At 37.7% G+C, this 15,624-nt stretch overlaps 1 protein-coding gene across 2 annotated transcripts; it reads right to left on the reverse strand.

Moving 5' to 3' along the window:
• On the reverse strand, positions 1,006-8,009 carry LOC109820168 (33 kDa ribonucleoprotein, chloroplastic-like). Of its 2 annotated transcripts, none has more exons than XR_002241741.1 (5): positions 7,622-8,009; positions 3,737-3,838; positions 3,329-3,634; positions 2,964-3,138; positions 1,006-1,282 (listed from the first exon to the last, which is right to left on the reverse strand). XR_002241741.1 is itself a non-coding variant. In XM_020386268.1 (5 exons), exons 1-4 carry the CDS (start codon positions 7,943-7,945, stop codon positions 3,088-3,090), a joined length of 783 nt encoding a protein of 260 aa, XP_020241857.1. In that variant the 5' UTR covers positions 7,946-8,009; the 3' UTR covers positions 1,006-1,282; positions 3,082-3,087. The 2 variants fall into 2 exon arrangements, 1 of the variants encoding a protein (XP_020241857.1); XM_020386268.1 differs by having other exon boundaries at positions 3,082-3,138.

Consider the following 15,624-nt stretch of genomic DNA (forward strand, 5'->3'; position numbering starts at 1 on the left):
TAAGATCTATAGACAACAAAACCAGAATGACGATGATGATAACGACAAAGATGCTGAAGGTGTTAGTGGAAAAAGAGAATGATGAGAGGCTTTTGAGAGATGAGTGGACGAGATTCCCGTATCGGTCGTTGGTCCCCAATGGCTGTGTGGTCGAGACACAGGTCAGCAAATAATTTTAAGGGGAGTTGAGTGCAATATTTGCGTTTTCAGGTGTTCGGGCGCAAGGCAGCTTGACTCTTATGGCCTGTTTGGATAGAGGGTAGAGAGGGGAAGGGAAGAGAAATTTCATTTTAACATTGTTTGGGAGTTTTATTTTGGAGGGTAGAGGAGGAGAATAGAGGGGAAATTTGGCCCAAATTCTTACCCCCCAAATTGGAGTGTAATGGAGGGGAAGGGAAGGAAGGGGGATTTTTCCTCTTCCTTCCTCTTCCTTCCCTTCCCTAAGTAAACTCCCAAACACACAGATTAAAACTTTTGAAACTTTTTCAGGTTACTTCGTGCCAGAAGAAATACGCAGCAAAGAGGTCAAGCAACATAGTGCTGAAATTTGCACACAGATTAGGTATGTTGAAATGTTGCTGTGATGAGAGTAAGAAATTTTCGAGCATCATACTTTGCTGATGAGGGAAAAGTGTCTTACGGCATCATAATTTGTAATACTGCTCAAGTTCTTGGTTTTTACCTCTTAAATTAAAAATTTACCAAACCTCCTCCTTAATGTTGATTTTTAATTTCAATTACTTCAAAATGTGATAATAATACTACTACTTCTTTTAAGGATTCAAAGATATGCGGGTGTAATCGAAAGAGATGAAAGAGATTTGTTTAAATTCTCCCCTAATCTCCACAAACGCAAGAGGTTTCTCGCGTATCCATATTAATGAACGGGTTTCCAAGATAATTCAATGATAAACAAAATCGATTTCTGCATTGATAACTGAAGGACTTAAATCTCTGCATATTTCAAAACCAAAAAGGATTCTCAACACCAGCAGACTAAGGAAGTGAAGCCTTCAATCTCCTTACTAAGATGGACACTTTTATAACAAGTATATTCAACGATTCAAAAATACTTGATGAAATTATATCAAGAAGCTCGCCAAACAACTCTCCTTGCTGCCTCTCAAGTTAGAAATGTTTACGGATCTACATAAAAAAATAAAATAAAATAAAATAAAACAAAGAAAAAGAACTCTAGAAGATTATTACATTAAATATTCATATGGTTATTGGAAAGGATTTAGACAATTAATCTGCCATAACCATAAGCTTCACAAAATTTCTGCAAAACCAAAAACAGAAAAAAGTTACCACAAATTGCTCAACTTTTTCAGCACAATATCATCTTTGCTATGCTGCTTAAGAAATGTGACTGGAGTGCAGTTATTAATATAACTTTGAAAATGGTCCATGAAGTGCAAACTAAGAATCTAGTCATTGCAATGTTTTTGTAGGAAGTTCATTTTCACTTTGGTACCCAAAAAATTTCCCATTTTTCCACTTCGATACACTAAGTATTTTTTTAACACTTTGATACACCAATGTTTCAATTCGATTTCACCTTTACACCAAACCACAAAAAGGGGCAAAGGGTACTAAAATGAAAATAAGCCTTTTTGCAAATAAATATAAAAAATTAAAAGAATTATTGCTTTTTCATAATTTTTTTTACAAATATGCTTTACCATGAGAAACTTCTAAAAATAGGAAACTGAGGTTAATGGTTAAAGCAGGAAATCTAGCAATAAAGATCTATTGCCTAAAACAAACTAAATAGAGATGTAGGACTACAGAAGACTCAGCTGTAGCCTTCAACCGCTAAAGGATGCAAGAAAGAAGCTTGTTCATAAAAAGATTAAGGTAATTGAACTGATAGGAAATCATCATTTACCTTGTCAAATTTACGTCTACTCACCTAATAGATTCCTTAAGAAGTATCATTGGTTTTGGGATTTTTCATTCCCTTTGTCTATTTGGTTTATTTATGCTATAGGGATGAACACAATCTTTTCAGCAGATACGCAACTTAACTCTTTATTCACTCTCTTCCATAAGCTAAGAGAGTCTGGAAGTTGGCTCATCATTTGCATGAGCTTAAATTGCAACATGAAATAAGGTAGCCCCTACGCTTCTGAGGTCTAGCCTACTAGTTATGCTGACAGGTTTTGTTATAGGTGGTCCTAGGTTCAAGACCGCAGTGCGGTCCCAGGTTCAAGGGGCTATGGCCTTTCTTTGAAAGAAATTCGTTCACTTGCTGCTAGTTCCATAGGTCATGAAGGTTCTATGGCACGATTTAGATTAGGGTTAATTGCGGATAGACCCCCTGCAATTTTTGCGTGGATAAACCCCTAGTACTATTTGTGCAAGTGCGGATAGATCCCTGAGTGATTTAAGAGTGAAAAAAAAATCACTCGGGTTCTATCTGCACTTGACCTATAGTACAGGAGGTCTGTCCACAATTAACCCTTTAAATCATGAGAATGATGATGGATACCAATGAGCAACTGTATGGTGGAACATCTCAGCAATCTGTACCCAAATGGTTGGCTAAGCAGTGAGTCTCCAGCGTAACCAAACCTCCTAGAAATTCTTCCGCAAAAAAAAAAAAAGTCATGGAATAACTAACATTGTTTATTTTAAAAAAAAAAATTATCTAAAAAAAGATTTAATCCCAAAGTTTGAGGGATGCTACTTGGATTGTTGTACCGGTTCAGCTGTAAGGGTCATCTCCTATTGTCACATTAGTGACTACTACACTGTACTAGAGGGATCTTTACATATTATTATGCTTACTTGCCAATGATCATTAAAATTCCATGCAAATGCCCTAATCATATATCAAAATAAGGATAAATTATTTTTGCTAGTTATTAAACTAAAAAAATTCACATTATCAGGAATGTCTAAGAGATAAAGCATGCATATCCATTCCACTCAAAAATGGGTTGGTTGTAAGTCCGTACCTATAATCCCATTTAAACAAAAACATCTTCAGGAGAATGCAGTAAAAGTATAATCTCCAGACCAGAAAAATGGTTTTCTGATAAGGAACCCAATAATATTAAATATTTCAAGTAGCACCTTGCATCACTCCCGATTAGTAACCTCCCTCACTAATAATTCGCGTCCACGAAAATTCTGCAAGAACACAAGTTATGAGAATAAAACATTGAAATCTATAGAACAAGATAGCTATGAAAACCACCAAAATCCCGTACAAAAAATAAACATAACCAAGGAGAAGATCCCTTATATTAAGTGGCCGAACACTTGAACAGAATGGACATATGCAATTGTGAGCTAAAGTACATAAAAGACAAACATTTACCGATCCATTTGCTCCAATTGCAGCCCTAAGTTCCTCAGCAGAAGAGAAGGAAATGAATCCATAGACACGATTTCTTCCTCCTTTTCTATCATAGAGCACCCTAGCACTGACGACAGTCCCAAACTGGGTAAAGTGTTCCCTCAAATCTTCAGGTCTAACAGCCCATGCAAGATTACCAACATAAGCTTTATGTTGGCTTTCAAAGATAATGCCCAATTTGGGTGCTGAAGTCAGCGCCTCAGTATTTTTTCTTCCAGGAACCATGTCAGCTGAAAACTTAACACGAATCTCACGACCACCAAGATCCTACAAATGCCAAGCTTAAGAAAAAATGCTAATAAAAGGGAGAAAAAAGAAAAGCTTAAATAACTTATATATGTGTCCGAAAATAAAAAGTTATAAACATACTGATCCATCTAGAGCTGTAATTGCAGATCTGGCTTCAGGAACTGAATTCATAGTAACATAACCACATCCCCGACTAACACCTGTTTCAGAATCCCGGGAAATCTGCAACATTTTTACATTACAATAAATGCTAAGAAGCTGTAGTTTCAAATCATACTGCATTGTAATATCAGAATGCAGAAATCACAGGAATCAGTCATAGAGATATGCAAGACGTGATATTCTAGTCTGAAAGTAACATCCTGCTTCTGAAGACATATAACTGCAATGTAATTTGGAGGGTAAGAATCCCACCAATCTCACAAAACTTAACAACACAAAAACTGAAACGGCAATATTATCAGTTATAAACTTTTTGTCACCCATAAATTAATATTTGGCTCCATACTAAGCACCAGCTATAAAGAAATAATAAGCATAATTGTAGAACTCTGGCTCGTCTATCACGTAATTTTTATCACTACTATTCTTGTTGTGTACCTTTCGCCAGTCTGCCTTGGCATTTCTATCACTGTTATTCTTGTTACTAGCATTACAAGCTCTCCCACTGTACATGTAAGTTCAATTTACACTTGATGATGTCTATTCTCATTAATTTTCCTCAAGTTTGAGGAAATCTCAGGTGGAATCTTCTCTGACACCTTCATTTTGTTTGCTTATAGTTGCTACCAGAAACTGATGACATTCACAAATTTATGGGAATATGAGAAATGTCCATGAAAGAGAAGAATAGGTCATTGACTTACAATTTGAAAGGACATAATTTTGTCTACACTGTAAATTTGTTGCATGCCTTATCCCTGTTCAGTCTTTTGGTTAAAAAATTGGAGATTATTTTCTGAAGACCTCATTTTACATTTATTTATCAACTCAATTTGCACTTATTGATAGCTGTTATCCATTAAATTTTCCTTCATTACTTCACTTTTATCACAAAGAAAGTTTTATTTCATATTACCAAAATCTCAGATTCCTATTTACAAAGAAGAGAGATATCTCCTAATGAACGCATAAGGAGTTTTATATAAAGCAAAGAGTGTGATCTAAAATAAACCCACCCAAATTATTAATGACAGTGCACATAGCATAAATGCATGCTTTGAATATGGAAAAAACTTAAAGCAATAAGAAGGAATTTTGTGATAACATGCACATGTTTAATTATGGCCAATCACCATGAGTACAAAAATTGTAAAATGAAAGTAATATAATGCAAAAAATATATATTGTTCATCTATACATGATGAAATAATATATGTTCAGAATAGAGCTCCGCAGGGAGCTCAAAAAAACTGCAAAACAGTTTCATCCTCAATTAGATGAGTGACCATGACCTATTAAATGAGAGCCAAAATAGGACTCACCTAAGCATATACATCAGAATGCAGTAGAATATTTCCTAGGCCTTTTATCTTCAATTTTTAAGGAGCAGACATTTGAAGCCACTAGCGATACACATAAAATATATTATTGTATTATCTTGGAAGGCGATGTGGATATCGATTCTCTATGTACAACAAATTAATATGCATATTGATATGATTTCAAACATTATTCGCAGTTGGATTCAGTTTTAAAGAACCAAAGGGCAGATCTATGTTTAGATATGTCTATACAGATAGTTAAATATATAACCATACCAATAGAATATATACACATATTATATATTTGTTACCCAATACCAAACATGATTCAGATTTTAAAAATATGTGTGCTACAGAGATCAGTGAAATCTACGAAATATTTAAGCAGTTTGTTGTTAATTCCCTTTTAATCTACCACAGACAGATATGGTTGTTATCCATATCTAATTCTTATTGGAATCCAGATTTTCCAGATACTGTCATTGTCCACATCCAACCCATATACATGTTTGTCTGCTGTTTGTAAATTAAATTCTGCTGCAAGAAGATATTAATATATGAATTCCGGTAAGGTAAAGTTCATTTAGGCGGTCGCATAAGCAAACACAACATGAAAAGCATCAAGAGACCCTCTTTGTGCTAGCATAAACCGCATGTTGGGCATATACAGGCAAATTTATAGCACATGCTTGCAAAATCATGACTTCAGATGCTTGTTTGTTTCGGTCAATGATTCATATTCAACTCCAACCTGTTAAACACAAGCCTCACTATCTATGTAACAATCTATTTCAATCTATCTATTTCCCCATTTTCTATCGCATTCTAGGGCACTGCACATCTTCGAATTAGCTCTTTGAGCAACAGTTCTGCTGGTACCACATTCTCTGACAAGCTTCCATTTCTGACGTCGGTTAACAATGTTTCTATGACTTGAAAAAGGGCCTTTGAAGGTTCGGGCAACAGAGATGGATCTGTTATCAGTTCCATTGTTCTTGAATTACTTTGACCCATAGAAGGTAATGATTCCTATGGCTTGTTTCAGAATATCAGCAACTGACAATATCATAAAGCCAAAACTGGTAAATTTCTACTAACAGCTAATAATTTGGAAATGATATGAGCAATGGATAATGTGAATAAAGATAACTACAAGAATCAAGAAAGTAATAGAAGGAAAAAGCGGTGAAGATGTTAGTGCAAGCATAATGCCAAAATTATCAAGAGTCCATAGCACTAGAGATGAATCCCTAGGTAAGTCCGTGTATTGTTTGGCTCTACCTTCCTATCCCTCTTGTTTTAGTTGTTTGGATTGAAATGCACTTGAAGGAGGGACTAACCAAAATTTCAAATTCGGTACCTCGAGAGAAAGGGGGCATGCAGGGTCAAGACAACAATTTAATTGAGACAACTTGATTGGTTTGAGAAGTGGATACCTGCTGAGTCATTGAAGTATGGGGCACAATAATGACCAAGTGCTAATAAGTTACCAGGAACAGTAACTTCTTACAAATTCTTACCTGCTTTTTTCCTGAGGTCATATTAAATGTTTAACATTCTTTCAAGCGTGCATAATCTTTTTGTGTCGTGCGGTAATGGTGTGCATGCAAAAGGCATATGCATAAAATAAAACTTATATAAACACAGACCTGTGTGTCTGTGTTTTTGTAGTATATCATATCCATACCAGATTCTACTTTGAGAAAGAAGCATAAACGGGTCTTGACCATAGTGCAAACACCCCACCCCCCAAACTTCCACTTGTAGCAGCAAGAGAAATTTCAAGCTCAAAATGCAGGAGACGTGATTGCAGTTTGCAGGTTTATTATTCTACTATTCTTATTATCAGCTCTCAGAGGCCAATACTCGTGGAAGCTAGTTATAACAAAGGTCAGCAATAGAGTACTTCTTGTTTCCTTTCTATATTACATACTAGAGTCCCGCATAAGAACCTAGAAACCTTTCTTTTTATAGCCAATCCAGGACAAACTCGACGCATATAGCTGATTATGAAGTACCATAGAATCTGTTAATGATCAAACGTAACACAGGCTTGTATCGCTTGTGTCATCTGAAACAAGAATTCTATTTCACTTTGCAAAGTTCATGGAGCAATATTTGAGCTAATGTATAAATAACTTCAACTACATAGCAGTATAAACAATAACTGAAAACACTTTCTACTATGCCATCATAGATGCATTGAACCAAGAGTCAACATAAAACCAAAACTACAATACCCACTCAAGCATTCTGTCAAACAATTCATGGGCATCCAAAATCCCTCATACCGAACAAACCCATCTCAAAAACTGCATTCCTGTAGCTATATTTAGGTCTAACTTGCTAATTTGATGTATAAGTAGCTATATTTGGGTTCAAGTCGCTAATTTTGTCTAAGTTGATATAAAGTTAAATTTTCAAAAAAAAAAAAAAAAACCCAGTCAAGCATTTTGGAAAACAAATCATGGACATAAAAAAAATCCCCAAACCAAACAGACCTATCTCAAATCTCACATACCTCAACCGAATGAACAGTTCCATAAGGCTTGAAGAGATCCAAAAGCTCAGAGATATCGCAACTCCTGGGGAGATTACAGACATAGAGCTCGCAGGGCTTCGCCAACTCCTTCTTATATCCCTCTTCAGGGGTCAATGCCTTCTCTTGCTCTGCAACTGCTGAAGCTCTGAATGCAGTTCTTTTGGGGGGAGAGAGGGTGAAGAGACGGGAGAAGGAGAAGGGAGAGTGCAAGGAGAATGAAGATGGGGGCGGTGTGGTGGTCCTGTGGAGCAACGAGAGGTTGGGGGAGAAAGAAGTTGACGGAGGTGAGATTAGGGCGGCCATGGAGGAAGAGGAGAAGGGATAAGAGAGGGAAGAGGGGAGGAGCTTTGGAGTTTTTTTTGTTGGCGAATGTGAAGGATAAGTTGAGGGTACTTTTTGCAGTAGAGTACGAGTTGTCTTTGGAAATTGCAAGATTTCTTTTCCTTCTTGCATTTTCTTTTTAGGGTCTTACGATATTAGTCCCTTACATCTTTCATACTTTGACATTTAGTAGCTCAAGTCTATGAAATTGCTATTATGCCCCCATAATTTTTAAGCTATTTAGGAATGAGTCCCTCAACGCACTGATGTTGCTATTATGTACCTCAATTCTTAAGTTGTTTTGAAATTTGTCCGTTAAATCAATAGTAGAACTAGCAAGTAACGATCATAATTTGAAACAAATTATGAGAATTGAGGTAATAATAACTTTGGTGACTTGAGAGATAGAGTCCCCTCTAGTTTGCTACTTCTGGTCTTGATTAAAAGGACTAGTTTCAGAATAAACTAAGAATTTTTCAAAAGGTCCCTTGTTCGAGGCTTGCCAACGGCAACCTGAGAGGTGTTTTATTTTAATTAATCCCTTATAAGTTCTAGTGGGTCATGGGACGTGGGATCGGGGCTAATCGGGCTGAGGTGCTAAGTTGTGTTTTGTTAGGCGCATTTTGCACTTCGCACAGAGGCATCGGGGCTAGGTGGCTGCCGGCTGCCACTATGGTCGCCACACAGGCTGCTTCACAGCATGTGGACGAGTTACGCATTCGCACGAGGGTGTGACCCTAATGTTCTCGAAATCGGACGAGGTTTGTCGAGGTTCATCTGATTCACAAGATCAGACGAGGTTCGCATGTTTAATGAGGTTCGCTCGTTTGACGAGGTTCGTCTGACATACGAGGTTCGCATGTTTGACGAGGTTCGCTCGTTTGACGAGGTTCGTCTGTCATACGAGGTTCGCCTGTTTGACTAGGTTTGCTCGTTTGACGAGGTTCGTTCGTTCGACGAGGTTCGTCTGTCATATGAGGTTCTCCTGTTTGACGAGGTTCACTCGTTCGATGAGGTTCATCTGTCATACGAGGTTCGCCTGTTTGACGAGGTTTGATCGTTCGACCAGGTTCGCCCGTTCGACGAGGTTCGCCCGTTCGACGAGGTTCGTCTGATTTGCTGAGACGTGACCCTCGTGTTTCGTAGTTACGCGTCCATTGATTGCATCGTATTCAGGAGTTACTACATGCAACAGTTACAACAGTATTTAGAGCAATTTAATATATTGATGTTACAATCTTAATTACCATTGAGAATTGTATCAGTCACATTAATTGTGAGTGACTCTTACGCTGGCCTTAGAGGCCTATAAATAGCACCCTTAGGCAGCTCATGGACATAGACACGCGAGCTTGGAAAACGAACGTCAGATCAAGGAGATCTTGACGTTGTTGTTGTTGTTGTGCTGCTGCTATAGAAACTGTGCCCGGAGGAACTCACCCTGAAACCGAAATGTTCTGAGATCGAGGAGATCTTTACCTTGACCTAAAGGTCTTATAGACCAAGGAGATCTTGACAATACTGTGTTGGTGCACACCATAGTACTGTACTGATGTTCCTGGAAATAGTTTGGACTTGGAATCCTTACACCGGAGTAGGCCAAATATTACTTTAAACACAGTATTTCACAAACGCACAGTAGTGAATTAAAAGTTTAAAATTACAGCACATCATCTTTTACTGTTTAATTCTAGATTTAACCGTAATTTCCAACAATCTTAAAACAATATCTTTGATCTACAATGGATCCTACGAGGACACTTAGAGTGGACTGTCTCAAGTTAGAAAACTTTGATAGATCTAACTTTAACGCATGGCGTCGAAAAGTGATTTTTGGGATGCAACTCCAGAAAATCTACTATGTGGTTTCTGAAGAGAAACCTGACTTTGAAGAAGACTCTGAGTCTGAAACCTCTTGGGCTAAAGATGATCATTTTTGCAGGAGTTATCTCCTTAACTGCCTGGCTAATCATCTGGCAAATGCTTACACCGACAAGCCCTCTACAAAGAAAATCTGGAATGCTCTGGAGGAGCAATACAAGGATGAGGAGAAGCTTTCCAAGTCTCACCTCATTGACAAGTTTCTAGACTTTAAATTCGAAGATAACATTGAGATTTTGCCTCAAGTCAAAGAGCTCAAAAAGCTTGTTATGAAGCTGAATGATGAAAAGATCAGTCTTTGTCAAACCTTCATCTCTGGTGTAATTATTAACAAGCTTCCTTCATCTTGGATGTCATTCTCCATGGACATTCGAAGAAGAAAAAGACAAGTGACTCTGTCTGATTTGAAGAGGTTTATTCGGATCGAGGACGAGATTCGGACTCGCACGAATAATGAGCTCCTAGCTAAGTAGAAGGCGTCTACCAACATGGTAGCTGCTAACTCTGAAAATAGTACTAGTTCTTCTAAGAAGAAGAAGAAGAAGTTATTTAACAAAAAGAAGAACCATAATCCAAAGAACCTAAATGTTCAGAAGAAAAATTTTAAGAAGAGCGGCAAATGCTTTAACTGTGGGAAGCAAGGACATTTTGGCAAGGACCGCAAAACACCAAAGAAGAGAACAACACACAATGTTAATCAAGTTGACAATTGTGTGGCAATGCTCTTCTAAGTGACAACTCCCAATAACGTCTCTGGTTGATAGTTAGATACAGGTACTACATGTCATGTCTGCTCCAACAGAGATTTGTTCTCTTCCTATGTTGCTGCCAAAGAGACGTATCAATGGCTGATCGTTCGGTAGTTTCTGTTCTTGAAACTGGGACTGTGGTACTGACTCTCTCTTCAGGGAAGACTCTCACATTGAAAGATGTGAAACATATTCCCTCAATTGCCAAAAATTTAGTTTCTAGAAGCCTACTGTGTGATGCATGTATGAGGCTAGATTTCCAAGGAGGAAAGGTTGTGTTATCATTTAAGAAAATGTATTTTGGTAATGCATATCGTACTGATTACATATATAAGATCAGTACTATTGTACCTAACTCAGTTGTATATGAAGTATCCTCTTCTGCTTACTCCTCTGTATTAAGGCACAATAGGCTAGGACATGTAAATTATAGACAATTGTCTAGCATGGAGAAATTAGGATTACTTCCAAAATATGGGGGTAACAAACCTAAGAAGTGTGAAGTCTGCGTGCAAGCAAAGTTGACAAAAAAGCCCTTTCCAAGTGTCACAAGGAGCACCAACCTATTGGATCTAATTCACTTAGATACTTGTGATTTCAAGAGCTTCGTCACTTGAGGCGGCATGAAATACTTCTCATCTTTATTGATGACCACTCTCGCTTCTGCCACGTCTACCTGCTAAAATCTAAAGATGAAGCCTTCAGCAAGTTTGTTGAGATTCGGACTCGAGTGGAGAAGCAGCTTGGACTTCAGGTGAAAAGACTCAGGAGCGACAGAGGAGGAGTCGAAGACATACTTCAAGGAGCATGGAATCATTGCTGAAACTACTGCTCTGTATTCTCCGTAATCTAATAGAATTACAGAAAGGAAGAATCGCACATTGACTGAGATGGTGAATTCAATGCTAATCACATCCGGTCTACCTACATGCTATTGGGGAGAGGCTTTGCTGATGGCAAACTGGATTCTGAACATAGTACTATATTACAAAACTGATAGTATCCACATCAGTTATGATTAGGATATATAGATCCTTTGGATAGTCTCAAAGTGTATGGGGTGGCTCGTATATGTTCGAGTTTCAGATATCAGAAGGCCTAAGCTCGGACCAAAGGCAAGCAGATGTGTGTTTCTTGGATTTGCTGAAGATAATGATGCTTGCAGGTTCCTTGACCTTGGAACCAACTCTATTGTTGAAGCTCGAGATGCAGAATGCTTTAAGGATAAGTTTATCAAATATATAAGTTTATTGCTCAAAGATATAGCAGAGAATGGTAGTACGTCAGATGCATCGCCAGTTTCGCGAGAAACTGAAAGTGTCAATGATGAAGAAGTTACTAAACCATCTTTCAAGCGTGTCAGGAGACAGAAAGATTTTGGAGATGACTTCATCACCTATAATGTGGAAGGAGATCCACACACTTTCCAAGAAGCAATACAGTTAATAGACACTCTCCTGTGGAAAGAAGCTATAGATGATGAGATGGATTCATTGATCCAAAATCACACATGGGATCTGGTGGATGCACTTGAAGGTGCTAGGCCTATCAGTTGTAAGTGGATCTTTAAGAAAAAGCTTCGTCCTGATGGTACTATTGAGAAGTACAAAGCAAGACTGGTTAGAAAAGGATTCTCTCAGAGAGAATAAATAGATTTCTTTGATATCTATGCACCAGTTTGCAGGATCACTACCATCAGAGTGTTTATCGCATGGACGGTGATAAAAAGGTTCTTTATACATCAGATGGATGTGAAGACTATCTTTCTCAATTGAGACCTTACAGGAGAGATTTACATGAAGAAACCAAAAGGACTTAATGCTCCAGCTAGTAAAGTTTGTAAAATTATTAAGTCTCTATATGAACTTAAGCAGGCACCAAAACTCTGGCATGAGAAGTTCGATGGGGTAGTTCTCAACAATGGGTATCAAGTCAGTGAGTCTGGCAAGTGCCTATACAACAAGGTCGTTGAAGAAAAGGTGGTTGTTATCTACCTCTATGTAGATGATATGCACATCATCGGTAGTGATTTGAAGATAGTAACATCTACCAAAAATTTTCTATCAGCTCAGTTCAGCATGAAGGACCTTGGTACTGCGGATGTGATTCTTGGAATCAAAATCATATACTCTAAAGAGGGTATTAGATTGTCCCAATCTCATTATATCGAGAGCATGCTAAGAAAGTATGACTACTACGACCTATCAGAACTGTCAGTGACGTATGATTATAACAAGAAGCTTCGACCGACACTGGAAGGCCAGTAGAGCAGCTAAGGTACTCAAAGATTATTGGGAGTCTTATGTACGTAATGAGCTACACGAGGCTAGATATAGCATTCGCAGTAAGAATGCTTAGTAGGTTCACAAGTAATCCTGGAAAGCTTCATTGGGATACTATCCAGAGATTGATGATATACTTGAAAGGAACTACAGGTCTGGGCCTATTCTACACTAAATATATGGCTGCAATTGAAGGCTATTTAGATACGAGCTAGTGCTCAGAAGCAGATGAGTGCAAATCTACTAAAGGTTTTTTCTTCACCATGGATGGAGCTGCTATCTCGTAGAAATCTAAGAAGCAAACTATGATCGCACAGTCATCAATGGAATCTGAGTTTTTCACACTCTGTGCTGCAGGAGATGAAGTTGAGTGGCTTAGTTGTATTCTCCGAGACCTTCCATTGACAGAATTGCAAGGTGCCATTATAATCTATTATGATAATTAGGCAACAGGTGCTATAGCAGCGAACTCATTGTTTAATGGAAAGAAGTGGACCATTCATCTGAAGCATGACTATTTGAGAGAACTCATTTGCCAAGGAGTTATCTCGGTGATTGACGTTCGGTCTTTAGAGAATATGGCTGATCCTTTGACAAAAGGTTTGAAAAAGGATATAGTCGAAAGGACATCTGCTGCAATGGGTCTCAAAATTTTGTGAGTCTTACAAATACTTACCATGTTCGTCTAATTATTAGTTAAAGCCTACGCTACTAATAATAAGATAACTGGTTCAAAAGTCAAGTATGATTTGCAAAGTTTGGTGAGTTTTACAAACACTTACTAATTCGTCAAGTTATTAGTTCAAAGCTTATGCTACTAATGACAAGATGATTGGTACAAAAATCAAGTAAGATTTACAAGTGAAATCCTATCATGTAAAGAGGTTGGCTGTTAAGCCTTAATGAGTCCAAAGTATTTCAGATGCGGGATGTTGGATAAGTAATATGCCTAAAGGATTCACCGATAATCCTATCATGTAAAGGGGTTGGCTGTTAAGCATTAATGGGTCCAAAGCATTTCGGATACGAGGTGTTAGATAGGAAACACGCCTAAAGGACTCACCTAGAATCCTATCATGAGAGAGAATGACTCTTAAACCTTAATGAGTTTAAAGCATTTCGGATGCGGGATGTTTGATATGAAACATGCCTAAAGAACTCACCTATGCATGGATGAAGATTTGGTTGTCTCCTATAGTGTCTTATGGAAAGATACATAGAGCCCTAGCAGAAATCAGGACATGTACAGGGCCATAAATATGCAACGCAAAGGCAAGTGTGGTTCAAAGTGAAAACTACCACAGATGAGCTTGATCTTGTGTGATCGCTGAATTTTAGATATGTGTTGGTTCAAGTCTCTGCGATACCATGCATCTATCTTTTATTCAGTTGGTTTAAAGAGGATTCAAGTCCTTGCGACATTTACCTTATGCACAACGATTGAAACAACGGCACCATAACACGACACTAGTTTAAAAACTTGTGGGTGATTGTTGGATTTTTTGGTGAAAACCACTTTCCAAAATGAGTTTTTAAACTATATATATATATGTATGTATATATATATATATATATATATATATATATATATATAGCCACCATCGCACACACACACACACATGTGAGCTCACACGAGTCGGCTGCCACATCACATCACACACACACACACACACACATAATATATATACTGTTGTGTGTGTGTGTGTGTCTATATATATAGTATATATATATATAAGTATAGTATATATATGCTATATATATACCATGATATATATAAGTATATATATAATATAGTATATAGTACTAACTATACTACACACACAACACTACACCACAGACCACACACACACTACACACATATACTATGCTGTGTGTGTGTGTGTGTCTTATATATATATATATATATATATATATATTATATATGAGTATAGTATATTATATATATTATATATATATAGTATATATATATACGTATATATATATATAGTATATATTAATGTATATATATATTAACTACAAGTACTTTTCATGAATACTTAGTAACCTAGTGTAAAGTTAATGTTTTGGTGTTTCAAAATATCCCTCATGAATTCTAGTGGGTCGTGGGTCGTGGGCCGGGGATCGGTAATCGGGCTGAGGCGCTAAGTTGCGCTTTGTTAGGTGCTAAGATGGCATCGCAGGCTGCTTCGTAGCATGTGGACGAGTTATGCATTCATATGAGGGTGTGACCCTAATATTCTCGAAATCAGATGAGGTTTTTCGAGGTTCGTTCGATTCACAAGATCAGACAAGGTTCGTTCGTCAAACGAGGTTCTCCTGTTTGACGAGGTTCGTCTGTCAAATGAGGTTCGCCTGTTTGACGAGGTTCGTTCATTCGACAAGTTTTGTCTGCCATACGAGGTTTGCCTATTTGACGAGGTTCGCTCGTTTGGCGAGGTTCGTCTATCATACAAGGTTCTCCTATTTGAAGAGGTTCGTTCGTTCGACGAGGTTCATCTGTCATACGAGATTCGCCTGTTTGACGAGGTTCGCTCGTTTGATGAGGTTTGCCTATTTAACGAGGTACGCCCGTTCGATGAGGTTCGTCCAACAGACGATGTTCGTCTGATTTGCTGAGACTTGACCCTCGCGTTTCGTAGTTACACGTCCATTGATTGCCTCGTATTCCAGAGTTACTGCATGCAGCAGTTATAATAGTATTTAGAGCAATTTAATACATTGATGTTACAATCTTAATTACCATTGAGAA

This window comes from Asparagus officinalis, chromosome 8, assembly GCF_001876935.1.
Source record: "Asparagus officinalis chromosome 8, Aspof.V1, whole genome shotgun sequence".
Classification (NCBI taxonomy): domain Eukaryota; kingdom Viridiplantae; phylum Streptophyta; class Magnoliopsida; order Asparagales; family Asparagaceae; genus Asparagus; species Asparagus officinalis.

Coding starts and splice junctions, on each gene's coding strand:
- LOC109820168 (XM_020386268.1), bottom strand. CDS start 7,945: ATGGCCGCCCTAATCTCACCTCCGTCAACTTCTTTCTCCCCCAACCTC. Junction 3,839..7,621: donor GAACTGTTCATTCGGTTGAG/GTATGTGAGATT, acceptor AAAATGTTGCAG/ATTTCCCGGGATTCTGAAAC. Junction 3,635..3,736: donor TTACAGCTCTAGATGGATCA/GTATGTTTATAA, acceptor TGGCATTTGTAG/GATCTTGGTGGTCGTGAGAT.